The sequence below is a fragment of the Panthera tigris genome, chromosome A1 (assembly GCF_018350195.1).
Source record: "Panthera tigris isolate Pti1 chromosome A1, P.tigris_Pti1_mat1.1, whole genome shotgun sequence".
In the NCBI taxonomy this organism is placed as follows: domain Eukaryota; kingdom Metazoa; phylum Chordata; class Mammalia; order Carnivora; family Felidae; genus Panthera; species Panthera tigris.
In genome coordinates, this window is record NC_056660.1 from 117,133,304 (window position 1) to 117,160,875 (window position 27,572).

A 27,572-nucleotide genomic window follows, 5' to 3' on the forward strand; every position below is an offset into this window, starting at 1 on the left:
GGGGAGCGCAGTCGGAGACTGGGGTGAGACTTTTTCAGGTCCCCTAAATCGACCTCCAACCCTGGTTCCTGAGTGTGGGACGCAGCGACAGACAGATATCTCTCACCCCTTCTTCCATTCAGATCTGTAATTCATACTTGTTGCCAAATGAAAGGGGAATGGAAAAGGATACATGCCCCGTGGAAGAAGGCAGCACAGCGTGACCTTCCCCAGCGCCCCCCCGCCCCCCCATCCCTAGCCCGCACCTTAGCTCGCGGCGGGGCTGGGATTGCCTGGAGCGGGTTGGGCCAGCGGATTGGTTGGGGGAGGGGCCACTTTGACAAGCACAGAGTAGATGTCTGTCCTCAATCTGCGTCCTTTTGGCCCCCATTCCAGAGTGGCACCGATTGATCTCAATGGGTCTCCGTCCCTCCTTTCGGCCGCGTCTCCTGGCCCCCTCAAAGGCCTCTAACCCAGTCTTAGCCCCCAGTCTTCCCGGGACGCAGGCCTGAGGGCCCGGAAGAAGCGAGGTGGGGTCCGGTTTTCACACTTTTATTGTAAAGCTCGGGAATAATTACACGGGTCTTCCATTGACAGCTCAGCAAACAAACCGGAAACGAACCGAACCGGAGAGGGTAGGGGCGGTGCCTGCGCATGCTCGCGGCGGGGGAGGGGGGGGGTCAGAGAAAGAGAAAGACAGAAAGAGACAGAAATCATTACAAATCAACGGGATTGTGCTCGCAGCGCCAGGGATGGGAGGCGAGTGAGGGCGGGGCGGGGGCCCTTCCCGGGAGGAGCGAGGCGGTGGGAAGTGGCACGAACCAAGAGAAACACGACCCCAGTATGGGCACCCGATGAGCCCAAAACCCCCCTCCCCGAACCCCACCCCCCAACACACGAGAGAGACACGGCCCCCCTCCCCACTCAGATAACCCGAGGAGACACAGTCTCCCTCTCCCCACGGGCAGACACACCCGCCCGGGAACCCCATGGGCGAGACACAGTCCCCCCTCCCAGAGAAGTCCCGCATGGAGACGCCCCCTAAGAGACTTTCTCATGGCCAACAAAAGCCCTCCAACACCAGGAGACAGCCCACACCCAGGGAAGAAATGGCTCCAGAGGCCGGGTCCTCAGGAGAGAGAGGTATCCCAGAGCCTCCAGGAGAAAAGACAGCTCAGAGCTGCCCAGTCTCTTCCCAAAGTGCTGCAGGTCAGAGACACCCCCCAGAGGAGAGATACAGGGAGGGCCGGAAACATCCCTTCCCAGACATGCTGCAGAGATAGCCCCCTTCCCTGGGAAGAGAGATGGCCCAAGACTGACATGCCTTAAGTACTCCCAGGAACCCTGGGAGGAAAACAGGCTCCCCAGAGAGCCTGGGTAGGGGGGAGACATGCTCCCATGGTCCCCAGAGGGAATACATGTCCCTCCAGAGACTCCCAAAGGGAGAGATAGGGCCTAGGGAGCCCCCAGAGGTGAGAGATGCCCCAGAGACCCTCCCCCAGGGATGTGAGACACGCTTCAGGGACCCCAGGAGAGGTCCCATATACCCTCCCCCTACCAAGAGACATGCTCTGAAGTAGGGGGTTGGGGACCAACTAGGTCCCCTCTAGGAAGACACTGACTGGGTCAGGCTGGGTTTGAGGGGGTCTCCTCTGGCCAAATGTCGCCTATTTGTACATAAAACTGTACGCGACACAAGGCATTGGGGAAGGGTTTCACAGACCTAGGACCAATGGGGGTGATCCCCAGTGCTGTCACCCATCCCCTGCCCACCTTTGGTTTCACCTCTCGAGTGCCCAGGCGGTGAAAGACTCAGCACCCTGACCCCAACCAGGGGGCCGACTCTGCCTTGGCCTGTGGGAAGGGCTCCCCCTCTGTGCTTCTCAGCCCTCCCAGCCATCTGGGCTACCCCCTTCCTTCTGGCTTTTCCATTGTGCAAAATGCTCCTCTGCCCTTCCACTCAGTGCTCAGGGGTCTCCAAGACCAGGGCAAGGTGCCCAGGCCACCAGGGGCTTCCAGGGGAGTCCACTGACTCCAGGAATGCCTCCTGTCTGGACCACCCTCTCCACCAAGCAAATGGGCCTCATACAATCTTCTTGCCAGAATCCTGACCTCCAGGACCCAGGACAGCCCTTGAGGCTACTGCCCCACCAGCTGGGCACCTCATGTTACCAACTCCACCACTATTGCACCTGCCCTGTTTGTGCAGGGGAAGGGAGCTGTCTCTTTAATAAGCCCCCAGCCCACTTCTGGGCCTCCCCCAGGGAAAGGAGCCTTTGGCCAACCCCCAGACCTGGTTGCTGCCACCCCAGCCCACTCTACCCTCTTCCCTCAATAGAAGGGCTTTGTATGCTGAGGCCACCAGCCTAACAATGCTCTCCTTCCCAGCACTGTTACCCCAAGCCAAGTTAGGGGCAAGGAGCAGAGAATAGGGTGATTCTTCAGGCCCCTGGCTTTTCTAAGGTGGAGATGGGGTCTCTGGGGTTACAGGAGTCAAGACCCCAGCAGCACAGCTCCCAAAGGCACCAGACGACCCAGCAGCCTGTAACCACCCCCTCCCACCCTTGGGCTGCCCCCCAAGCTTAGACTAAGTCAAGCAAAGGCCATACCCTGAGTCTCCAGCCTCCCAGCCTGGGCCCCTGGGGAGCTGGAGAGGTATGGGCCAAGGCAGTGGGGGTTTCTGGAAGGGAGAGGGACTGAGGCTTTGAGATGGCCACAGTGGGAGATGGGGGCTCTGCAGGATGCCCCTCACACCCTGGCCCCCTGAGGTGCAGAAAGGAATCCCACCTCATCATGGCTGACTGGGCTTCTCTGCCCCCCAATCTCCCCACCCCCTCCCCCATGGGACCCCTGACCCTGGCAAAGGGAAGCCCAACTGGAAGAAGGGGGCCTGGAGCCCAGGGTGCCCTGAGGCAGCCCTTCCCACCCCCTGAGATCAAGGCAATGGTGGTTTTACAGGCTGACGGGTCAGTCATGGCAGGGGCTGGGGGTTGGGGGGCAGGGAGGGGGCAGGGTGCAGGTTCCCCCTGCTGGGGGCAGCGACCAGCCACCCCTTGAGCAAACCTTCCTGCTCCCAACTCACCCAACCAGGCCAGAGGCACAGTCATCCCACCCCTGTCCAGCTGCCCCCCACAGCCTCAGGGCCCCTCTGTGATGCTCATCTGGATGTGGGGGGGCCAGCCTGAGCAGGGATCCCCCCCCCAGGGCACAGCGCAACAGTTCCAAAAAAATAGAGATTTGTATTTTTAAAAAAAATTAAATAAAAGCCCAGCTCTGCTGATAGGCGAATGTTACCCCCATTCCCACCCCCACCCACCCACTGTTTCCCTGGCCTGCACCCCCATCCCACTACGGCCCCAGGGGTATTTACAACATGGAACAGTAGAGGCCTGGGGTGGGGGGCACTGCGGCAGGGAGGAGGGGGCACAGGGCAGCCCCCCCTCCGAGGGGTCCCCCAAGACAACACAACATCAACAAGAAAAGTTGCAAATCAGGCAGAAATGGGGACATCATTCCAAGGTCCTTATATACAGACACTGCATGACCAGTAGGGAAGGGGGGTGCCCAGATGGGATCAGGCATGGGCATGTGGCAGGCAGGTGGGCCAGCCCAGGAGCAGTATAGGAAGACAAGGCCTCCGCCCCACTCCCACCCCCATCCCCACCCCACCTTTGGTAACAAAAGCCCTTCAGGGAGCCCCTGGGGGTCAAGAGTTTCCTCTGGGAGTTCCCAGGGAGAGGGGCTCCCCAGTTCAGCCCTGAAGCAGGGCCGGAATGGGGACATCCTGTCTCCACCCTAGTCGGCCATGCGAGAAACAATGAGTTAAAAGTGTGTTGCCCACCCTTGACTCCACCATCTGCCCGAAGTGAGGGGGTGCTCCCTGGAAGTTGAAAGAAGGGAGCCTAGACATTGTAGAGGAGCCCTCTTGGGCACCAGCTGGGGGGAGCCCCATAAAGGGGAAGAAGGGCTCCCAGGGGCTGGGGGATGAAGTGAGGAGAAAGGACCTGGACCCTGCATGGGGGAAGGGCCTGCGTGGTCATGAGACCAGTACTCACCCCCAAGTAGGGCCCTGGCCAGGAAGTCCACGCTGGAGGGGTCAGGAGCAGGGCCCTGGAATGGGCCCATCTGGGAGCTGGCCGGTGGCTGGGGGAGGGGCATGGCCACAGGCCAGAAGGGGGCTCACAGGTAGATCTCACGCTTGGCTGTCTGGGCAGATGCCGGTGTGGCTGCAGGTGGGAAGTCCGAGGTCTGGGTCAGGGGGATTTCCTCCAAGGTGGCCGAGTCCTTGCAGGAATCATGGCTACTGTGGGAGAAGGCACTGTAGGAGGGCAGGAGGCGCACGGGGGCCGTTTTGGTGTTCCGGTCTTCCGGGGGGCTGGGGCTGCCGGCGCCCACAGGCTCCTGCCCTCCTCGGTCCTGGTAAGGCACGAAGGTGGAGAGTTTGAGGGCGCTGCTCTTGGTCCGGCGGCTGGGAGACGACTGGCCAGGCATCCAGCACGTGTCGGAGTGGCCAAACTCGCTGCACTCCTGGGTACATGTGCCTGTCATGGCGACATCAGGCAAAGGGCGCAGGTCTGCAGGAGACAGTGGGGAGGACAGTCTTCAGGCAAAGAAACCTCACAAAGCTCCACTCCGTGGCTTCCCACAGGTGCCCACACCCTGCCTCAGAACAGGGTGCGCGCCCTCTTTGCCCACTGAGTTCACAGGTACACACACCTGCAAATAGACACACACCCTCCCACCATCCACCGCATGCTCTTCTCTCTCTCTTTCTCATACAATCTATCCTTAAATAGATGCGTTCCTCCATCCTCAGCCACCCCCCAGCTCTCCTATCAACACGCCCACCAAATCTGCCCTCAGACAGGTGCATAAACACAGAACCCATCTACACACCCCATCATCTGTCTATCTCCAGACCGGCTTAAACGAGCAAATCTACCCTTAGGAGTGTGAAACCCCCATCCTCATTTAAAGGCACAATATCTCTGTCTGTCTGTCTGTCTGTCTGTCTGTCTGTCTGTCTCTCTCTCTCTCTCTCACACACACACACACACACACACACACACACACACACACACACACACACCCCTATCCTCAGATAGGCATGGACACACAGATCTACACTGGGCATCTGAATCCTCAGACGAAGGTGGGCACATACCTTCTGAACCCCCTCAAACTCACCATGCTCCCAGCTGTCCTGGAACCCCACCCTTCCACAGCATAGCAAGGCCCTTCTTTAAAGCCAGGGAGAGGGGATGAGCTTCTGTGTGGACAGTTCACATAGAAGCACACACCCAGGTACTCACAAGCACACTCATGCAACCCCTCCCCACCTCACTCCAGCCCCCTATGCCAACCACCACCCCTGGCCTAGCTCCGGCTCCCTGCCCAGAACACCCACGGGAACAGGAGTTGGCCGCCTGACATCAGTAGCCGGTGTGGTTGCTGGGCAGCGGGGGTCTCCATGGGAACGGCTGGGCCATGAGCACTTCCTGTCACAGTTGCCCCTGTCCCGCCCTTGCTCAGGGACGGTACCAGGCGGTGACCCTCCCTCAGGGACATGACTGAGCAGCACTGCCTGGGGCAGGGGCTCCCTTGGTACCACCCACCCTGGCTTGGCCTCCTGCCAGTGCAAGGTGAGGAGGGGACAGCTCTGTTGTTAACCCTCAAAGCACCAAGGCTCTTCCTCTCAGGGCAGAGTTGGGAGACCCAACTTGGCACAGAGCAGAGCATGGGCACTGGGTGGGCGGAGCTGGGTGCTGGGCCAAGTCCCACAGACCCCAGACCCCAGAGCAGCTCCCACATACCTGGCACTCCGCCTCAGGGCCTGCTCCGGCCAGCCGGCTCTGCGCGGGCACAAAAAGGACGAGATGGGCATGAGATAGAGCATGGAGGGGCATAGTGGGATGGAGGGCCCTCTGAGACCTAGGGCCTGGGATGTCAGACAAGTGCCCTGTTCCTGAGAGCTGGGGAGTGGAACTTTTCATCGTTTTTGGGGGGGTAGTTTGGACGGAGGGAGGGGGCAAGACCCAAAGACAGCTATAAGGTGGAGAGTCTTTCAGTCCTAAGGGGAAGCTTATTCAGTCTCCCCCTCCACAAGCTACCATGGATGCCCTCAGACACACACACATGCAATACGCACTACACAGACACACGCATTTTGACAGCACACCCACCATCTATCCCCACACTGACCTCTGCTCTGGCCCAGACATCCCTTCTGCCATCACCCTTCAAACCCCTCCCAGACAAGCCTTTCCCCTCCCCACACCTCCCCGCTCCCTTTCCTCAGCTAAACCCTCTCCGGCTCCTCCTCTCAGGGGATCATCATACCCTTTTCTGAGCTCCTCATAGCATCCAGGGTCCCCTCCCCTTTCTCAAGGCCCTCTGACCCCATTAATGGACCCTCATTACCTCGAGGTTCCCCCAAGTTTCCCTCACCACCACCTGAGCCCTCTGGCCACTGTTCTCCTGGTCCCTGTTCCCAGGAAGTCAGTATAATGTGGTACTGAATGCAAGGTCTTAGGAGTCAGAGAAGCCTGGGTTTGAATCCCTCCCAGCTCTGTCACTTCCTGCATATTACTTTGGGCAAGTGACTCAACCTCTCTGAGCTCACCATTACTCCATTATAAAGAGAACAATAAAGTTCTCAGATCAGAGAGAAGTTGTGAAGATTAAATGGGTATATGGCTGAAAGCACTCAGCACCGCGATTACTGCTGAACACACAGCAGGAGCTCAATAAATGGAAGGTATGTTTAAACTCCGGTCACCATTCTCAGCTCCTGCCCACTCCCGGGGCGCCCTGACCGTGCTGGTGCTCCTCACCGTTCTCAGGGTGCTCCATCTCTCCTATGCTGCCATCGGGCGTCGTGCGCTCGTAGTGGTCCTCGGGCAGGGCCAGGGGGCCGAGTCGGGGTCCCGAGGACGACTTGCTGGACGGTGTCTCAGACTCCTCCAGGCCACTGTCATAGTAACTGTGCTGGGACGGGTCCTGCAGCTCCTGGGCCTGACTGGTGGCGGAGAATGTGACGCGGCGGTGAGGTAACTGCGGGGACAAGGAGTGTCACTAGTGGCAGGCAGGCTGGCCCCAGGGGGCCCACCACCACCACGAACCCCAGCCCCTGCCAGGCCTGCCCCAGAGCTTCCGGTCCCCCAGGCCTCAGCAGCACCCGAGAGGAGGCCCAGCCCCCCTAGCAACAGCAGAGCCCCCAAGAAAGCACAGATGCCAGTCGAGGACTTCCCCTTAATTCTAGGACAGCTCCCAGGATAGCCAAGGCCACACTGAAAGTCCCAACACAGCATAGGCCCCGGTGTTGTTAGAGCCCCCAGGCCACCACAATAAGCCTAATCCAGTACAACCACTCACCGCCGCACAGCTTCCCAGTATTGCCACAGCCGTTAATTCTAGAACAGCCCACACCAGAATAGCACAATACCAGCCAACTCCCCTAATTCCAGCATAGCCTTCAAACACGAGCAAGCTTCCGATTTCTAGAACAGCTTCCTTAAAGCAGTATGAACTCTTTATTCCAAAACAGCTCACCGATACCAGAACAGTTCCCTAATTTCCAAATAGCATCCCCGAACTTCAGCTCCTCACCTGTCTCATTGCTCTGTAACTTCCCATTGCCTCCATCCAAATGAGATCGCAAGGTCTTTCTGATCCTCTGTTCCTACCCCTGCTGTGTGATGCTGCCGGCTGCCTCAGGACTCCCTCCTGCGTCCCCTCCCACTCAAGCCCCTTGTCCCCACTTCATCCCCCTCTAGAGAGGCCTGGGAATGGAAAAAGGTGGGAGGGAAGAAGGAAGGGGAGCCTGATAACAAACCAGGGCCCCTTGGGGGTGGGGAAGCAGAACAATGGAAACTCCTCCATCCTCCAGATCAGGAAAACAGTATTAACTGTAGAGGGTAGGGCCCAGGAGGACCTGGGTATAGGGGGATGGGCCTGGCATCCATCAGGAATTAGGAAGGCGGGCCTCAGATGGATTCTCCTTCTAGGAAATGGGAAGGAGCTTCTGGGAGGGGTTGTGGCTTGGTGGAGCCTGGACTTAGAAGCTTGGACTGGGGGTTGGGATAGGGGCAGTGGAACCGTGACAGGCGGCTCCAGGCAGCCCTGTCTGCCTGCCACAGGTTAATGATCATCCCAGGAACCTGGCAACCTCAGCTTGGCACTTGGCACCACCAACCAGTCACCCAAACACCCACCTGGGACTGCCACTGATTTTCCTGCCAACTAGAAATCAGGAGTTGTGGAGGGTGTAGACCCAGGGTCCCTGGAAGCCAGGGGTGGGAGTAGCTCAGGCCAGGGCTCTCCTTGGGCTGAGTCTCCAGGCTCCCTCCAATCCTCTAAGATTTCGCTGGTGCTTTGTCTTTATTCTAAAGCCCTCAATAGGAACTTATCAACAAGGCCAGAGGAAGGGGTCCTGAGTTTGCAGACCCACCCTCCTGATACCATAACAATCTCCATCCCATCCAAGGCAGTTGGGGTGGTGACGGGAGCTGTCAGGACAAGGAGCCCTGAAGCTTTTGGGAAGGCAGCCCAGAACTACCTTCCCATCTTGGCTCCCACCTCGTCTTCAGGAATAGGCAACCCTTCTTGGGATCCATGTTGTTATCCAAAACACCGAATGGTCTGGGTGATGACAGACGAGGTCCCCAAAATGGACCTGGACATTTGGGGCTGGGATGTTGTAAAGGAGCATCGTCCACCTGGTGTTGAAGTGAACAGTCTCCAGGAGGGGGTCTGTGAGGCACAGGGACATCTGGTTGTCAGGTGCTTCTCCTTCCAGTTTTCTCCAAGATGACAGCCAGTAACTCTCCCTCCCCAAAGAACCTATACATTTGGTAATCCAAAGCTTCAGACTTGCCTACTAGGCATGCCCCTTGGTCTCTTTTGCCTTGGATTTTTTTTCTGTAAAATGAAGGGTTGGATCATACTCAACCCTAAACATTCCCTGTAATTCTTATCACTATCAAATCTTAAAAAGCCTAGATCCCAAATCTCTCTGACTCCAGTCCTGAAGTTCTAGACATTTGCTGGGTATTTCCCATTGGCCGTCCCTACTGGTCCTTCAGATTCAACAAATCTGAAACCAAATTCTTCTTTTTCTTTCACCAGCTTATGCATGGGCAGCAACTTCATCACTGTCCTATCACCCAGACACAGAAGGAAAATGTTTACCTGGGAATCCTGGTAGGTGTCCTACTCATTCCCCCTCCCTACCCTATATCCAGTCATCCTGTGAGCCCTACAGGTTGTTTCTTCCTAAGTTTAGCCAAATCCATCCATTCATTGTCCCCACTGCCACCATTTTAGTCCAGACCTTAGAGTTTCAGTCTTGTACCTTCACCTTTACCCCCTTTATATCCACCATACGTTCCACTGGACTTTCTAAAACTCAGTTCATCCAAAACTCATGAGCTTTTTCAGGGGCTCCCATTTCCTGTTCAGGAACTTCTGGCATGGCATCTGTGTCACCTACAACCTACAGTTCTTCCCATCTCCTCTCTCAGCTCTCTTCTATAGCCTTCATGCCAACCAGAATATTCCCCTTCCTGCCCTCTCCCTGTCCCCAAGTTGGCCATGCTCACTGCTGCCTCAGGAGCTGGTTCCCTTGGTTGAACCTCCTGCCCAGCTCCTGCTCATCACTGAAGAGCTGGCTCAAGTTTGACATTTTCCTTCCAGGAGCCCACTCCCTTGTCCTCTGCAGGTGTTATACTGCGTTCCTCAAAGAAAGGGAGGGGGCACTATGGTCAAATAAATTGGGAAAACCCAGAGTTATACAAAGTGTAACAGGCTCCCCCCAATTCTCACAGGATTGGCAGAGCCTTTAATAGGTTAATGTGATAGTGCATCTCTTACTCCCCAAACTAACTTAATCACAGGACCCTTTTGTATAGTATTATGGATAAGAGCAGACTCTGGAAGTCAGATTTCCTGATGCTTTCCGTTTGAATTCTGACTCCATCGCTAACTAGTTTTCACTTCTGGAAAATGAGCATCATAATGACTTATGTCACAAAGACTTATGAGCACTGAATGAGCTAATTCACATAAAGTGCTGAGTAGGGTACATTGTACCTAGTATAAGGTGAAAAAAAAAAAAAAAAAAAAAAGGAAGCATCTAGTTGCAGAAGTTATAGTGGAACAACTTGGAAAAAGCTTTACTATGTCCCACTCGACATTTAAGATTCTCAGTTGCCTCATCTTTTCCCTTGCATGTGTCATACAAATACGACCATTTCCCTTCAGGGTCTAGTACTATGCTGACCACACAGTAGGAACTTGGCCTAGGTGTTTCAGTGGCAACCATGGTGTTGTGGTTTGGTTGTGTCTGAATGTTGGGAGATGTGCAATGTGGCTCCATGGATGTGTTGGGTTGCAGCTGAGTAAGGGATAATCCCTCAGCTGTTGGGAAATAAAAAGAGATGAAGAAGCTAAAGGGAAAAGAGAAAGATGCACCTGGCAGCAGCAAGCATGGGAACAAAAGAGAAAGAATGGTTGGTCAGGAGTTGCTGGAGGTCCCCCTAGAGATGCTTATTTGTCCAAGTGAAATGACATGAAACTAGATTTCACTTGCCCATGCCCCACTCCTCCAAAGCCCCCAGGAGTTTTTACTTTGGGGGTACGCCCAGGGCATTGGGGAGTTTGTGGACAGAATCAGGGTAGAGAGCTGGCGCCTTGAACCTCCTGGGAGTGTCTCAAGGCTCTTCAGTCACCATGGAGACGTGTCGCCTCTGGCCTCAGAGACTCTCCCAGGACCTGAGGCCCCTCACCCAGGCTTTAGCCCCTGTTCCCCTTGGGCACAGCCAGAGACAGGGCAGACCCAGGAGAGCAAGAAGTGAGAGATGGAGAGAGAGAGAGTGAGTGAGAGCCAGCAGCCCAGGGGTGGCCAGAGCAAGGAGCTGAAGGAAGGGAAGGGAGGAGAGGTAGGATTAGGATACCTCAGCCTCAGTCAGAAGGGAGCACCCTAAGAGTGGGGATACAGAGCAGGCCAAATCCAAAGAACCTCAGGATTCCCTCCCATCTCCCTGGGCCCTCCCTCCCAGTAGCCCAGGTTGGCGATCATGGTGAGGACATGCAGGGCAGGGCCCAGTAATTGTTGGGAATTGAGTGCTGTTGGGATGAAACAGCTGGGAAAGGGACTTGGGGAGACCGTGCCCTGGAGGAAGGTGGCTGGTATAATCAAGGGCAGGCAGTACTCCTCGCTGTACTCCTCCCTCACCCGGTGCTCTGGCCTGAGCTCTGTCAGGGACTGCTCAATGTGAGCAGATTGGAAGGGTCAACTCTCAGCCAATGGACAAAGGGCAGGACTTGGGTGCATTTCACTTGGGTGCAGCTGCCCTTTCTTGGCGCAGGACGTCATTCCTAGGGAGAAGGCTTCACAAACATGGGATGAGGGGACACGCTGTCAGACGTGGGGGTAGATGGGATGACAGTAAATTAAGATAGGGTTGGGGTTGAACACAGGTCTAGGAAGTGGGAAGGGGCAAAGAGAAGGGATGGGGAAATTGGGGAAACCTAAGGACAAAGGGCTGTTTCCAGTCTCTCTCACTCCTTCTCTCAGTTCCGGGAAAATAAGAAACCAAAACTCCAAAAATAGAGAACTTTATTGTCAGAGGTAAGTGTTTGGGTCTGGGGAAGGGGAGCTGGGGCCCAGCCACAGGAGCCTGGGGTGGGGAGGAGGCTGACACAGCACACCTAGAAGGCACAAATAGGGAGGCCCCCTTCCCTGACAGAGTCCCTACTCAGTTACCCCCTAGGACCCCTGGTCTCCCTGTTTCCCTTCTAGAGAAGCACCAATGGCAGGTCTCAGCTAGAGACCCAGGTTTGGAACAGACTTCTTCACTTCCCTCCCACACCTTCTGCCCTCAAACCCCTCTGCTCACCCACCCATCAGCCCCCACCAGCTAGACCAGGTGGGGTCTAGTGTCTCGGGATTTGACAATCACAGGCTTCTCCCAGTGGGGCGGGGGCAAGGAGGAGGATGCCACAGAGCACACCCTCCCTCAATTTTCACTAAGCCTAATGCTCTGAGCCTGGGTGAGGCAGCAGTGTCATCACCAAGGCCCCAGCATCCCCAGATCTTTGGTCCCACCTCCCACCACTGGCTCGGGTCGGCCCCTACGGGCTGGTGAGCACACAGGTCTGATACACCTGCTCTGTCACTCCCATACCTCAGTCCAGATGGCCCCATGATAGGGGTGGGGTAGGGGCCGGGGTGTGCTGAGCCGCAAGGGCTGGCCTACCTGCTTGCTGGGGTATTTGGGGGGGTTGGTGCGGTAGCTGTAGTCGGAGTACTGCTCAGAGCCTGTGGACGTGGTGTCACCTGTGCCCACGAATGTGTTTGCGGGTGGCAGGTCCTGCACCACCTGGTGCTTCTTGGAGGCCGAGGGTGACTGGGGCTGCAGCTGGATGGAAGGCAGTGGGGAGTTAGAGCGGTAGTGGCGGCCCAGGTCAGGGCTGCCCGGTGGATAGTTGAGGGGCAGGTGGATGCGGGGGCTGTCCCCAGGGGCGTCGCTCATCAGGTTGAACTTGAGGGATTTCTGCAGCCCGGCCTCGTCCTCATCTTCCACTGGCTTCACAGGCTTTGGGGACTTGCTCTTCTTGCCCTTGCTTTTGTTTCCCTTGGAGGCTTTGCTGCTGGGCTTGGGGGCATACAGGTCCTTGGTCTCCTTCTTTCCGGCCTGGTAGCCACTCTTGGCTTCCCGCTGCCGGCAGTAGCGCACAAGCACTGCCAGGGCAATGAGCAAGGCCACAGCCACAACACCAGCCACCACACCAAAGAGGATGTTGCCACGCTGCTTGGAGCGCTCGTATTCCGGATCCCCAGCAATGTCGATGTCCAGTGGCGTGTCCAGGCTGTGGCCCAGCAGGGTCTCTAGCAGGGTGCGGTTGGCCAGGGTCTCGTTGACATAAAGGTGGACCAAGGCTGTGCCATAGCGTGGGGGCTTGCCACGGTCACTGACCTTTACCACTAGGCGGTGCAGCCCGTGGTGGCGCCGCTCAATCTCCTTCTCGAGGGTGATGGCACCTGAATGTGACCCGATCTGGAAGAGTCCGTAAGGGTTGCCACCAGCAATGCTATAGGTCAACTCAGCATTGACACCAGAGTCAATGTCCTCAGCTGTCACCTGGCTGACCGTCTCACCAAGACGTGTCTGGGGGGTCAACAGCCGGTGGGAGGTGTTGGAAGGGGCAGTGATAAAAGGCGCATTGTCATTCTCGTCCAGCACGTTGATGGTGACACCAACATAAGCTGAGCGAGGTGGGACACCGCCATCCACCGCCTTCAGCTGGAATGTATAGGTGCTTTGCTGTTCCCGATCAAAGCTCAGGCTGGAGAGAATGGTGCCCGTGCCATTCTGAATAACAAAGTCACCATTGTCCTGCTCCACTGTGAGCTGTACCCGGGCATTCTCCCCCTTATCCCCATCAATGACGGTCACCATGCCCACTGGACTCAGTGCCGGCATGTTCTCCATCACTGAGAAGTTGTAGCCACTCAGCATAAACTTGGGGTCATTGTCATTGCAGTCCAGCACGTTGACGAGGACGGTGGCTGTGCCCTGCAGGCTCGGGCTGCCCCGGTCGGCTGCCACCACCTTTAACTCATAACTGTCCCGCTGTTCCCGATCAAGGGATGTCTTCACCCGGATCTCTCCAGTCTCAGGTGAGATGGTGAAGAGGCCCTTGGCGGCTGGCTCAGGCTCCAGAGAGTAAACCAGCTCAGCATTAGAGCCCGAGTCAGCATCACTGGCAGTGACTTCGGTGACCACTTCACCTGGCTTGTTGTTTTCTGGGAAGGCAACCTCAGTGACGCTCTGGGTGAAGACAGGTGCATTGTCATTGACATCTACCACCTGTACCTTGAGGGAGTTGGTACTAGAGAGTGGGGGATTGCCAGAGTCCACGGCCACAATCTCTATGGTGTAATCCTTGACCTTCTCGTAGTCGAGCGGGGTGGTGGTCTGCAGGAAGTACTTCTTTTTGCTGTCACTTCCAGTCTCACTGGCCTGGCGTAGCTGGAAGGGCACGTCACCTGCCACCACACAGGTGACAGCTGCATTCTCTCCCTCATCTCGGTCAGATACCTGTACCAGGGCTACAGCTGTCTCCTCTGCCACATCTTCTGAGATGTTCGCCATCCCGTCTTGATGGGTCACCAACCCTATGCCCCGGATCTCAATGGTGGGGGCATTGTCGTTCATGTCCTTCACAGTCACCACCACTTGGGCACGGGCACTCTTGGGGTTGGTGCCTCGGTCCTTGGCGAGCACTGAGAAGCGCAGGGTACTTACATCTTCACGATCCACGGGGCCCTGCACAGTAATAAGTCCAGTGTTCCTGTCCAGTCGCAGAAGACGCTTCACCACTTCAGGCGCCTGGTGGAATGTGTAGTCAATCTCCGCATTGGCACCTTGGTCCGAGTCATTGGCTTTCACCTTCAGGGCAGGGGAGAAGAGGAAAACAGGAATGAGTTAGTCTGGGGATAGCAAAGTCAGGGACATGTGTGCTGCCTTTCCAATGAGCACAGCAGATAGAATTCATTGAACGTGGCACCATTTCCAAAAGCAGCACCTATACTGCCCTTTTCCCAACCCTGACATTGTGGCAGGTATCACTGACCTATTTCCCGGAGGAGCACAGACGCAGCCTGCAAATCCTCAGCAGCGCTACAAGCAACTAGTAGAGATGGGATGGGGCATAATTCAACTCTGCTTACCATTCCTGTTCCAGTGTGCCCAAATATGGGGATGAGGATCCAGCTAGCAACTGGGGCAGCCCTTCCAGCCAGTTAAACTGGCCTTCAACCCTTCTAGAGAGCTGGAAAGGTGTGAGTAGTGGAAATGGCATGTATGCATGACATATGTGTATAACATGCACGCATGCACACACATGTGTTACAAGACTGGGGTTATTTGTTATCGTGTGAGAAGGTACGTGTTTGTGCGCTTGTGTATTTGCACACGAGTAGAGCCCCACATGCCCCACCTGGAGGCCACAGGTGAGGGGATTTCTTTTGAAAGGAGCCAGGTGGGGATATGGGTCAGAGTGAGCCTGCCAGGCCACTGCTCTCTCAAACCGGGGAAACCTGTTTCAGCAGCTTCTTCCCTCCTGCCTGGCCCTGGCTAGGCACCAACTTGAGGAATCTGGGCGGCCGAGCTGCTGCGGCCGACAGGGAGGGGTTGGTGCAGGCCACAGAGCTTGCTGGCAGCAGGCTGGGATCCCAGCACCAAACAATGAACTGTCTGTCCCTTTGCAGTGGGCACGCCCTCCCACGCCAATGCCGACGCATACTTGGCCCAACTCTACAAATATGGGTGGTGATGGGGCAACAGGAACCTGGTGGGAATGGCTATGAGGTACCACTGGTCAGGGAGAAACAGAGGGTTCGAATTACGTCACAGACAGACAGAATGTGATGGCAGTAGGATGTGGGTGTTGGGGATAAACAGACAGGTATAACTTGGCAGAGTCTCTGAGAAGCACAGCGGATGAGGCCTGGGTTCAAATCCCAGCTCCACCACTTTCCAACTAACTATGTGACCTTGGGCCAATTACTCAACCTCCTCAAGCCTCAGTCTACAAAATGTATAAAATGGGGATAATAATAGAACCTATCTCACGGGGTTGTGGTGAGAATTAAGTGAGATAATACTTCTAAAACTGCCTAACACTGCCTGGCACGTGGCAAAAGCTCCCTAAATAGCATCTATCCCTCTTTTTTGTTTTGTTTTGCTTTGTTTTAGAGAGAGAGAGCATGAACTGGGGAGAGGGACAGAAGAGAAAGAAAAAGAGAAAAAGAGAGAGAGAGAGTTGTAAGCAGGCTCCATGCCCAATGCAAAGTCCAACGCAGGGCTCAATCCCATGACCCTGGGATTATGACCTGAGCCGAATTCAAGAGTCAAATGCTTAACCGACTGAGCCACCCACGCACCCCAACATTCATCCCTCTTTTTGTCCATCCACCTGTCCATCTCAGAAAATTTGTGCTAACACAGTGCTGGACACCACATCTGATGGGCCCTCAAACCACTGCTAGTCTCCTCTCCTTCTGGCTGGGAACCAGCACTCTTTCAACAGTGGAGACACCTGGGCAGGGCTTCCTAGCTACCCTGGTATTTGCTAACCCCTGTGAGAGCCAACCTGTTTCTTCTCGCCAACCGCCCTGTCCCCGGTCTATCTGTCCCCTACCTTTTCATTATGATTTCCACCTCTCCCTGTCTCCAGACTGGTCACCCTGCTTCTTATCTACCTGTCTTGCCATCTTACCTCCCTTTGTCTGGATGACTCTTTACTCCTGTCTCTGTTTCCCTCCCCGCCTTTTTGAGTTCTTCCTGCCTCTTTCCCACTGCTTGTCCTTTCCCATCCTCTCTTTTCTGCCCTTCCTCTAGCCCCATCTCTGCCCTGCTCTCTTGCTTCAGCCCACTGGAAGGGGATCTAAGCTGTTACATGCATAGGCTTTGAAGCCAGACTGCTGGATGGGGTCAGGGTGGGATGTGAACACATCAGCTGGGTGAGATCAGGTGAGTTTCCAAATCTCTATGGGCTCAGTTTCCCATCAGTGAAATGGGGATAATGCTTACCTTGTACTGTAAGGATTAAATGACATAATACACATAATGTGTTCGGAACACTGCCTGGCACCCAGGCTGTTATTATTCACCATCTCTGATGGTCTGTCTCCCTATTCTTCCTCAGTCTCTCTTCTACACGTTCAAGTCCACCAGCCTCTTAAAAAAAAAAGGACAGGACTGAAACTCCTTCCCATGCCCTGCTTCAGTTTAAGGATACAGAATGAAGGGTTTCCCAGGATGGTAACGGTATACAGGGCAGGCTGTGCCCTCCTCAGCTCCCTCACTTCAAAGACAGACAGCTTCAGCCCAGGGGGAAGGAGAAAGGAGCTGGGGCTGGCAGGAGGCCAGGGCTGAGATGACAGCAGGAGATACGCCCACCTGTCTGCAGGGACGCTTTCTTTGCTCCCTCCCAGGCCCTGGCTCCACCAAGCTGCCCAAGCCCCTGGGGCAGTTCCCATGGAGAGGGGTGCTGAGAACTTCAGTAGAAGCAACCGACCCCCCATTGTACCAAGCATCCCATACTCAAGAGCACCCTGTACCAGGGAAGGAAGCTGATGTACAGACAGACATCTGACTGCAGTTTTCTAGAACTGTGAGGACTCACTTGGCTAAAATAATCTCATTCGACTGTCAGGGAGAGGCAAAGTAAGGCTCTGTCCTCTAGTTTCAGGAGAATCTCATGTGGCTAAAGGGCCATTGGTTGGGAAGATATTCTCATCTCTGGAGAGACTGTTCTTGTTCCAACTTGGCTCACTCAGCTGGGGAGGAGAATATCTTTTGACTTGGGAGGGGATTTCACTTCTCAGAGGTTTCTCCAACTTGAGTCGGCCTTGGGAATGGGTGGGGGGGGGGCGATTGCTGTTCATATGCTATCTGTGCTATGCTATGTCACTCTAAGTAGTTTGATAGAGGAAAACCATATCACCTGCTGGGGTAGGGTGGGGCTTATAGGAAGATCTCACTGGGGCTGGGGAAAAAAGCTCTTACCACAGTACCCTGGCAGTTTCCCCTTAAGTAAAGGGAACATTCATCAGGCTGGTTTGGTCTCCCATTTCTAAAGGTGGGAACCCTAACAGTTAGATGGAGGGGCCTCTCACCTGGATGACTGAGTGGCCTATGGGGCTGTTCTCAGACAGCTCAGCCTCATAGGAGGGCCGCTCGAACTTGGGGGCGTTGTCATTGGTGTCAAGCACAGTGACTCGAAGCAGGGCACTGCTGGCACGTGGGGGGCTGCCACCATCCTGCACCTTGATGGTGAGGTCATAGGAATCCCAGCGCTCCCGGTCCAGGTTGCCCATCACGATGAGCTGTGGCTGCTTCCCCTCCTGGTCCTCTGCCACCTGAAGCCCAAATAGCTCCTGGGCCTCGGGCCCGGCCTGCAGCTCATAGGACGCCACACCGTTGGGGCCAGCATCACGGTCAGAAGCCACCGGGATGGGGAAGAGTGAGCCGATGTTGGTGTTCTCAGGGATGGGTAACGTGATGACTGGCGAGGCGAAGTTGGGCGTGTTGTCATTGATGTCCTGTACCTCTATCTGGCCCTCTAACAGCCGGGGACTGCCATTCTGCACGAGGTCTGTAATAGACACCTCAAACTCCAGGATGCAGGGCTCACCGGGGAGCTGGTTCTGGCATTCACGGAGCCCCTCGCGGTCGATAGAGGTCTCCGTGGTGAAGATGTCTCCCGTCTTGCCATCCACCCGCAGGTACGGGGCGCCTACCTCTAGTTTGTACAGGTGGCCCATATCTGGAAAACCGTAGTCAGCTGCGAGGCTCCCAATGAGGGTGTTGGGTGGCTGTTCCTCCAGCACCTTGTACACCACCCGAGTGGCATGGCCTGGGGACGCGGCCAGCAGAAGCAGCAGTGTCAGTAACAAGGGAGGCAGCAGCAACCGTTGCCCCCCAGGGCCTGGGCTAGGCCTCAGGGGCCCCATCCTGGCAGGCTCTAGAATCAGGAGGGCTGCAAGGGGAAGAGGCAAAACAGGAGGTCAGCTGGGAGGAGGAACCCAAGCCAGCCCCTGACTCTCCCTCTGCCACCTATACACTAGCCCATGAGGAGAGCTCAGCTCCAGCCCAGAACCCTGATTCCAAAACCCGGAACCCTGAGTTTCACCCACAGCTGGGTGTAGCAGCAGTGTCTGCCCCAGCTGGAGGAGCAGGTAAGGGGCCTGGAACAAGTCTAGAGCAGCTCCCGCCCATGGAACGCCCTGACCCTCCTGACACTCCCTCCTCCCTGCTCTCTATTCTGTGCTTTGCCCAACACCTCCTTCTCACCAGCATCCTGCCTTAGTCACCCATGGTAATTACCCTGATACTGAGATACAGAGAGACAGCAAGTGGAAGGGGAAGGCCTTAAGCAACCCCCCACATACATGGTAGGAAAGAGACATGGGCACCCCTTACATTCCCCAGACCCCACAAGGAGGGCCACTCAGGATGGCTGGAGAGAGTGGGAAGGACCTCTCATTTCTCTCCCTTCTGAGATGCCAGTCAATATATGTGTATGAGATGTGACATGTCAAATGCCTTTTTTTTTTAATGTTTATTTACTTACTGAGAGAGAGGGAGAGAGAGAGAGAGAGAGAGAGAGAGAGCGCGCAAGCAGGGTAGGGGCAGAGGGGGAGACACGGAATCCGAAGCAGGCTCCACACTGTCAGCAAAGCCCCATTCCAGGCTCGATCCCACAAACCATGAGATCATGACCTGAGCCAGAGTCGGACGCTCAACTGACTGAGCCACCAAGGCACCCTCAAATGATTCATTTCTGACAATAATCACCTACAGTGCCCAATGCTTTCACCCGCATGGGGGGGGGCAGTTGAAACTAGGCACCTATCAAGGCTTGGAGATGGCTGGGGTTGAAGAGAAGGAGTTAGCCACCCACCTCCCCTCAGACACATGCTGCGCTGGCCAGTTCCCAGGACTCCAGCTCCTCCCTCCCTCCCCTACTTCCACTGCAGGCAGACTAGACACCGACAGGTGTGTGGAAGAACAGTGTAGAGGTTAACACTGGGGTCAGGACTGTGGTCAGGGCTGACTAGCCCTGGAAGTGGCATCGGGAGCTGCCCTGGCCTGTCTTTAGCAACTGCGAGCCCAGCAGGTCTAACTGGGACAGAACTGCCAACCACACCACCAGCCTCTCCCTGACCACTCCCCTCCAGGCCCTATGTAGAGTCTCTCAGTAAACATCTGGCTCCTATTTGACCCCTCTCCTCACAGACATCTGGCCCCTATTTCATACCTTGCCCCTCCCCCCTTAACTGGTCCAGTCGCATCTCAGACATGCTTCTCCATGCCAGCCCCCAGGTCCTTCCAATTGGAGCCCCTGTGTGTCACAGCCAACCACAAGCTGCACTCCCATCACCCCAATAACTCACTTCTGCCCATCTCTTCCAGCTTTGAGGCTATGCGTTTGCAGACCCCAGCCAGACCTACTACTGTCCCAGTCTTGACCCCTTCTTCCTCTAGGAGGCCATGGCCATGGCCAGCTCCTCTATTAATAAATCCAAAGTCAAGCATTTCCTGCAGAGGGCTCAGGGTCACTCTCCTTTTCCCACCTCCCCATTTGCACCTGAAGTACCTGCCTCCCACCTGGAAATCCTACCCAGCCTTGTCTTAGATGGCACCTATCCCACCAAAGGCAGACTCTGGTCCCCCAAGAATCTTTCCCAGGCCTCTCCAGCCCATGGTGACCTCTCCTTTCTCCAACTCACAGCCATTATTGTCTGCTCCAATCCTGTGGCAATGAATCACTGAGCTCTCTGGGACACCGCCCTCCTGCCTGTGTTGTTCAACCCCAGTACTGTGCACCTATTCCTGTGTTCTCTGGCTCTCCAGGCAAACGCCAAACTTCCTGAAGGTAGGGCCAGGCTCCCTACATTCATCTCCCTGCCCCAACCCACGCACCTTCACAATGCTGGGCACCATGCATTCAACAAATGTTTATTGTGACTTACAATGTGCCAGGCTCTGTCCCAGGCACTGGAACACAACAGCATACAAGATAGACTCAGTCTGCTACCGTGGAGCTCACAACAGTTCTACCTCAATGACTATTTGTCAATCTTGTTTGGTTGTAATCATTTGGCACATGTAAGGCTGTGGGATGGAGAAGACATCAGACAGTCTGAGGTGAACCCTAACTGCCCATTTCCTGGCTGCTGAGCAGGAGGAAATGATTTAGAGCTTCAGTTTCCTTATCTGTAAAATGGGAATAATACTACCTATTGTCTAGGGAGTTTGAAATTTTGTGGGCTAAATGCCTAGCACACAGTAAATAGTTAACAAATGCTCCCTCAAAGCACCTACAATTGTAGTTATGTGGCTCTTTGGGAAGTAATTTGTCAAATGTCTTTCCTACAAGACTGAGCATACAGCAGGAGAGGCTCTGCTTTGTTTGCTCCTACATCCTCAGGACGCTGCTCTGGACCCAGGACACAGCAGGCACTCAGAAAGAGGCCTAGGGTGACTATTTTAGCTCCCAGGCTTAGCCTATCCTGGCACTTTCTGGGTGGTTACTGCTTATTTCCTTATCCAATTCCCTTACTCCATTGAGAACCTACCAGGGTCAAATTTAATCCCTCTCTGTTTAGGTCCACAGTAGACTCTTAGCAAATGTTCACTGAACGCAGATTCCCTACACAAGTCAAACACTTGACTTCCTTCACATAGCCTTCCCGAACCACACCAGCTCCCACCGTCACTCCTTGGCAGTAAGGTGCTCAGAGTGTGTGAGGCTGCTGTCAGATTAGTGTGTGTGCTTGTTCTGAGTTGCAATCTTAATCTCTGTAAAGGAAGGAGGAATTTATCTAATGCCCCATGTGGAACCATCCTCCCATCACTTCCCCTCTACCTGAATGGACCTAGCACAAGGCTCATCTTACTTTCAAGCTCCAACCCAATCACACCTCCAATGGACTCTCACCAAAGAACCTCATTCCCTGCTGGGTATCTGACCCTCTGTCCCCCCCATGGGGGTGGGAGGGGAACAGCACACACACACACACACACACACACACACACACACACACACACGATGGAATCCTCTTGCACACCAATTCTATGCATAAATCTTGGGAGGGTGGGGGTTATATGGGAATTACCCTAAACCTGACACAGAGGAGAAATAAGGCAGTGACTGCTTGCCTCCACTCACTCTCTTCAGAACAGGGATTCTTAACCTTTTTAGATCATAGCCCCCTTTATGAATTTTATGAAACCATGGTGCATATTTTTCCAAGAAAAAATGAATGCTCACACATTTTGGCTATAAATTCAGAGGTCTGTGGTCTGACAGAGTCAGGGTGATTTTGATTTGTAGCAGCTCCAATAGCTACAGGCTAAGCCCTTCCTTCCCCCTCTCAGGGTCACAATACACAGTTCTAACCCCTCAGGCGTCCCAGGCAGCTCAAACACAGTAACCACCCCCTACCCCGCCACACACACACACATTTTTTTCTCTCTCACTCATTCACACTGTCACCCTTAGGAGATCCCTTACCTCCATCCAGCAGAAGAGTCAGGAAAGGACTGTGGTATACAACTTCTGAGTTGGCAAGAGAGCCACAGAGGAATATCCAAGGCCAGGAAGGTATGGGGAAGAAGGTGTTTTTAGGAAGTAGGAATTTAGGGGAACGTAGGTTTGGGGGTGTGGCTACACACAGTGAGGGCCAGAGTTGAAGAAGCTTTAAGGCCCATGAAGTGCCTGGAAAGTTGCTTTAAAATGATGCCCCCACCCCAGGAATTCTGATTCTAGGGGGAGGGACCTAGAGAACCCCCCACCCCAGACAGCAGGGTACAATATCAGGAAACACTAGGTCCCTGGAGTTAAGAAAGAAGTGCAAATTCTACAGTAGCCTTTACCATGATCATCACTGTCATCACTATCATTATCATCCCAGTTAACACTCCCTGAGATTTTACTCCATTTGCATACATTATCTCATCTAATACTCCCCACCCTCTGAAACGGGTACTTTATTATTACCCAGCTCCCATGGTACAGATGATAAAATTGAGGCTCAGAAAGAATAAGGAACTGTCTCAGGTCACAAAAGTAGTAAGTGAAGAGTCAGGACATGGGAAATAAGAATGTCTCTTCAAGGCCCAGAGTCTGGGGGGGAAAGAAAATCAACAAAGGTCACAGAGGCTAGAATGTGTTTGCTATGTAGCATCTTCCTCCCTCCCTCCCTCTCCCCACTCCGGGCTACCAACTTGCCTGGAAAGAAAGAGAGGGCTTGGGGTTCAAGGACTGAACCCCAAGCCTCCCAGGCCTCCCCTCCCCCCCCCCCAACCACAGGGCACATGCCATCCTAGGGATGCAGGAGTCAGAGGAACCAGGACCAGCAGTGAGGCAGCCCTAACCCTGGCCTCCAGCATCCCTGAACTTTGCTCAGGTGGTTGGTTATTGGGAGTCATTAGTCCCAGGGGGCAGCTTTTGAAGTGATTAGCATCTTATCTGCCCTTGCCCAGGCACTGACTGCCTTCCTGGCAAGGGTGTCCCCACCTCTGCCCCGTGACATAGGCACCCTGAGAAGCAGAGTTGCAGCATACACAGTGATTCATTCTTCTCAGGCCTGAGGAGTGCAATAAGGTATGAGGGGGCAGAGTCCAGGGAAGGCCAAGGAAAACGCCATCTGTGTCAACATCTGGGGAGGGAGGAGAATAGCAGTGAGGGTTCACCTGGAACCTTCAGTTTCAGTCCACCTCAGGGACCATGGTCCACTTTCTGATGAATGCTAAAACACTTAGAGGCAGCCGTCACTGGGACCAGGTCAGCTTTGACCCCCACCCTTCTTACCCCTGCACTGTTACACAACAGCCACTACCACCGGGGGCAAAAAAAAAAAAAAAAAAAAAAAAAAAAAAAAAAAAAACAAACAAACAAAAACCACAAAGGACAAAGCCAACCTCTGGGAGAGTAGGGTAAACAAGCAGGGCTGTGTGGGGTGGAGCTGTTCAGAGACTTCCCACAGTGAACAAGTGCACAGCCCTCAGCTCCTCTCCCTTCTCTTTCACAACCCTCTATTAGCCTCTGCAGGGCTTCCAGGCACCTGCATTCTTGAGTCAGATTGTTGGGCTCAAACCCTTGCTCCACCACTTACTTCCTAGCTATATGACCTTGGCCAGGTGACTTCACCTTTCTGAACCTACTTCCATATTGTGGAATGGAAATAATAAATTCTGCCCCTTGGAAGGTATCTGGGAGAATTAAATGAGATCTGTGGCATTGAGGTCTATTACGTTGTAAAGGACAGATATATATACATACATATAGCATTTTATTTCCAGCATCAGGCACACAGTAGGTGCTCACTGGTTCAGTAAATAAATGCACCCATCCCCTGCCAGTTGAGCAGACCTATGAAGACAAGGTTGGTGTGTATCTTACCACTGTATTGCATCCTCACCACCCACCATGGGCCCTGGTGGATAGCAGGTGCTCAATACATCGTTGAAAGAATCTCACTCTGCAGCACCAGCTATCCTTGCTCAAGGTAGGGGTAGCCCTCACCCCATATCAGAAGAGCCTTCTCCATCTCCTCCCCATCCCCCTCCCGACCCCCCACCCCCGCAGGCCTTCTCCTGGTGCTTCCACCCCTCTCCTCCCAGCAGTAAGCTCACTATTTCTATCTAGCCCAGATCCCCTGACCGAGTAGCCACAGCAGCATCAGCCCCTCTGCTAGGAAGATACCAGACCAGCAAGACACCCTCTTCCAGGTGAAGTCACTTACTGAATTGGGTCGGAGGAGAGAGGGGAAACACGCTGCTAGAACTGCAACCAGATCTGCTCCTCTACTACACTACCCCTAGGCCATCCCTGGAGGCCCTTCTCATCCCTCTCCCCCATTCCACCCCACGCCCTGGGCTACTTGTAATTACAGATTTCAATCCTCCTAGACCTCTACGTCAAGAAACTAGCCCCCACCTCTAGGCTGTCACAAACACCTTCGGGGCGACCTCTTTCCTGGCAGCTACGGGAGGTTGGCCCAGAGCAGGTAATGGAAGGCCCCTAGCGTCTTCCGGCAAGGTGTCCTGGACTCCATCGCCGGGGCAACCCCCTGTCTACACCTCCATGGTCAGCTGGCGCTCCCCGCACACACCCAGAGCGTGGGCATCTCCTCCCAGAGGACGCAGTCGTGTGGTGGTGGGGAACGGCTGTTCCTCCACCATCCTCGGACTCAGGCGGCCCCACCCCCATCCCAGCGACGCAGGGCCTCCGGGAGCTCAAGGCGAGGCGGGGGAGGGGGGAGCGGTGAGAACGTGCCTCAGCTAGCGGGCCCCTTGCGCCCCCGGCCCCAGCGGCCGCCGCGGGGAATCCCTCCTCCTCCGCGTCTCGGCCCTCTGCCTAGGGTCCCCAGCAAGCGGGCGCCGGCGGGAGCCGAGCAGCGGGCGCCGGGAGGGGGCGGGGAGCGAGCCGGCGCCGGAATCACAAAGCGTGGCGAGCCAAGCCGGGTGGGGACATTCTCCAGAAAAGGACCCTCTCAAGGCTAGCAGAAAGGGGTCTTTGCCCCGCACTCAATCCTCACAGACCTCAACGCCTCACCGAATACTTCCAGCTAGAAGAAACAGTCGTCAATCACTGCTGGGGAAACTGAGGCCAGAAGTCTGGCTCCCGAGGGTAGCTGAGTCCGTCTCGCCTACCAGTTTTGCTCCAGCGCGTGCAGCGATCTCCCTTCGGGCCTCAGGGCCTTGCCCGCGCACACGACTCTGGCCTGTAGCCGGCACCCGGCGGAGGGGGCGTCCAGGTGTGAGAGGGACACAGGTGTGCGGGACCCAGGTGTGCTGGGGACCCAGATGGCTCGCAGAACGCAGCTAAAAGGCCCGAAGAGGGTCGCAAATACCGCCGCAGGCTTGCACCCTCTGCAAAGGGACCTGGGGCCCTGAAGCCCAAGGGAGCCGGGGTGGCGCGGCCTGCCAGTCCAGCCTGTTCCGGGAATACCCGGCCAGGGCTGGCCGCGGAGTGGGGGTGGGGGAGACGCAGGCAGGGAAGCCGGTCCAGCCAGCCCCCAGGGTTCCCGCTGTGCTGATATTTACAATAACAATGTCGTGATTAAGATGAAGGGGCGCTGGGGGCTCGCCGGACCGCCCAGCGGCTTCCCAGGACGGAATCTGGCCTCGGAGGGAGAGGGACTGAGTGTGTATTTGTGTGTATGGGCTGCAGGTGTAATGTGACACTGTTGGTGTAAGGTGTGTGTGACACCCAGTGTTAAGATGTGTGAAGCAGTAGATTCTGTGTTTGTGCCCGTGAGGCGCCGCTGTAGGTTCTACTTTCTGTGTTAGGGTGTGTGCCGTCAAGGCGTGTGCTGAGACACTAGGCTTGTGTGTTTATGTGGGTGCAGTTGAGGGGGGCAAGCGAGACGTGTGTTGTGTTATCTATGTTCTGGCCAAGGAGTGCGTAACATATTTTATGGTAGGGTGTGTTCCTTAAAGGAATATGTATGTGAGAGGCTAGGTTTTGAGTGTTCATTTGGCGAACTGTGGCTGTGACACTCGTACATGAGGGCACGGGATTGTGTTTGTGTGTCCATGTCGCCGAATGTCACACCCGGTTATGTTCTGTCGCTCTGTTGTGGCCAAGGGTTGTGTGTCCGTGCTGTCGAGCGTGCAGACGCTGAAGCGGATTATGTGCTAGTGACGGTGCCCCAGTGGGCGCTGGTGTGCGGGAGGTATGTCTGTGTGCACATATGTACGGATGTATGTATGCGTGTACATATGTCCGTGGTCTGGCCCTCTGGTTGCCCGCGGGGAGCTTGAAGCACCTAAGTGATCCGAGCTGGTCGCCCAACAAGTGTGTGTGTGCGTTGTGTATTAGGGTCCTTGCTTGCTTCGTCCTCGGGGAGCCCCCCCCCCTCAAACTGGGGGCTGCGCGCTTCCCCCAACCACCTCCGTTCGGCGCGCTCCTAGAGTCGCCTTATTCCCCTCGCGTCCAAACGCGCAGGGGTGCGGGACGCCGAGGCAAAGGTCCGGTTCAGCACCCCCTCTTCTCGCTCCGCTCCTCGCCGCGGACTTTGGAGGCCAGGGTGCCCCGGCCGTAACCCCCAGCCCAAGCTCCCAGCCGCCCCCACCTCAGCCCCAGCGCGCTGAGCACAGCCTGGGCCCCCGTGGCCTCGCTCCGCTGAGCGCCCCTCCCTCAGCTCCCGCCGGCTATGGCCGCTCCTGGCCGGGAGCCGCCGCTGCCTCCACCGCCACCGGATCCTTACCCGCCTCGGGGCACCGCCGGCCGCCGGCCCTGCTGTCCATGAGCCGCCACCGGCCCCGGCCCGGGCTGCGGCTCGGCACGGCTCGGGCTGGCGCTGCGGTTCAGGCTCCGGCTCCGGCTGGCTCTGGGCACAGCAGCCCCGGCGGCTTCGTGTCCGCGCCGCGCTCCCGCTCCCCGAGTGTGTGAGGCGGCGGCGGCGGCGGCGGCGGCGGCGGAGCCAGCAGCGAGCGGAGCGCACAGCCCGGCCCGCCCCCTCCCTCCCCCTCCCTCCTGGCCCGCCCGCCCGCCTCCCGCCCGCCTCCCCGCCCTCAGGCCCCCCCCTCCCCCGGCCGGGAGGTGGAGCTCGGGACCGCTCTGGTCCCTCCGGGAGGGGACCCCGAGCACTGCTCCCCAAAGCCACGACTCCCCTTCGCTATCTCCCCACTACCCCGGGCCCGGATACACAGGCAGTACCCCTCCCTGGCTCTTCACCTTGCACTTATCCCACTAGAGCCCCCATCTGGGACCCCTCCTGAATTCCCTTCCTAACCTCACTCAAACACCTGTCCCCTACCCTGCCTCTTGGGAAGTTGGGGCAGGGGAAATGTCTCCCCCAGTGCCTTCTTCCCTGGAGGGCATCCGTTCCTCCAGATCCACCTTCTTCCCGACCAGACCCCCTGATCACCCCGCGTGGCCCTCCCTTCCCATTGCGCTCCGGGGAAGTCCACCCCTCCCCCTCTGGCCGAAGCCGCAGAGCGGTCAGCCTCTAAGGCCGCAGCAAGCCGTGGGGGTGGGGCTATGGAGGGGACCTTAGGAGGGGGAGG

General features: G+C 55.9%; 1 protein-coding gene and 1 long non-coding RNA gene across 3 annotated transcripts; one reads left to right on the forward strand and one right to left on the reverse strand.

Annotated features, from left to right (window-relative positions):
* Nucleotides 1-933: 933 nt before the first annotated feature.
* On the reverse strand, nt 934-26,931 carry PCDH1 (protocadherin 1). Of its 2 annotated transcripts, XM_042986032.1 has the most exons (6): nt 26,771-26,931; nt 17,666-18,528; nt 12,237-14,432; nt 6,813-7,032; nt 5,793-5,831; nt 4,538-4,553 (listed from the first exon to the last, which is right to left on the reverse strand). In XM_042986032.1, exons 1-5 carry the CDS (start codon nt 26,808-26,810, stop codon nt 5,806-5,808), a joined length of 3,345 nt encoding a protein of 1,114 aa, XP_042841966.1. In that variant the 5' UTR covers nt 26,811-26,931; the 3' UTR covers nt 4,538-4,553; nt 5,793-5,805. The 2 variants fall into 2 exon arrangements, with proteins under 2 accessions (XP_042841958.1, XP_042841966.1); XM_042986024.1 differs by lacking the exon at nt 5,793-5,831 and having other exon boundaries at nt 934-4,553.
* On the forward strand, nt 5,553-18,197 carry LOC122238593. Its single transcript, XR_006217578.1, has 4 exons — nt 5,553-5,621; nt 9,106-9,180; nt 13,525-13,660; nt 18,119-18,197. It is a non-coding gene; the product is annotated as an uncharacterized LOC122238593 (long non-coding RNA).
* Nucleotides 26,932-27,572: the final 641 nt, after the last annotated feature.

Coding starts and splice junctions, on each gene's coding strand:
- PCDH1 (XM_042986024.1), bottom strand. CDS start 26,810: ATGGACAGCAGGGCCGGCGGCCGGCGGTGCCCCGAGGCGG. Junction 7,033..12,236: donor CCAAATACCCCAGCAAGCAG/GTAGGCCAGCCC, acceptor TTGTCCCCGCAG/TTACCTCACCGCCGCGTCAC. Junction 4,554..6,812: donor GATGGAGCACCCTGAGAACG/GTGAGGAGCACC, acceptor TGTCTCCTGCAG/ACCTGCGCCCTTTGCCTGAT.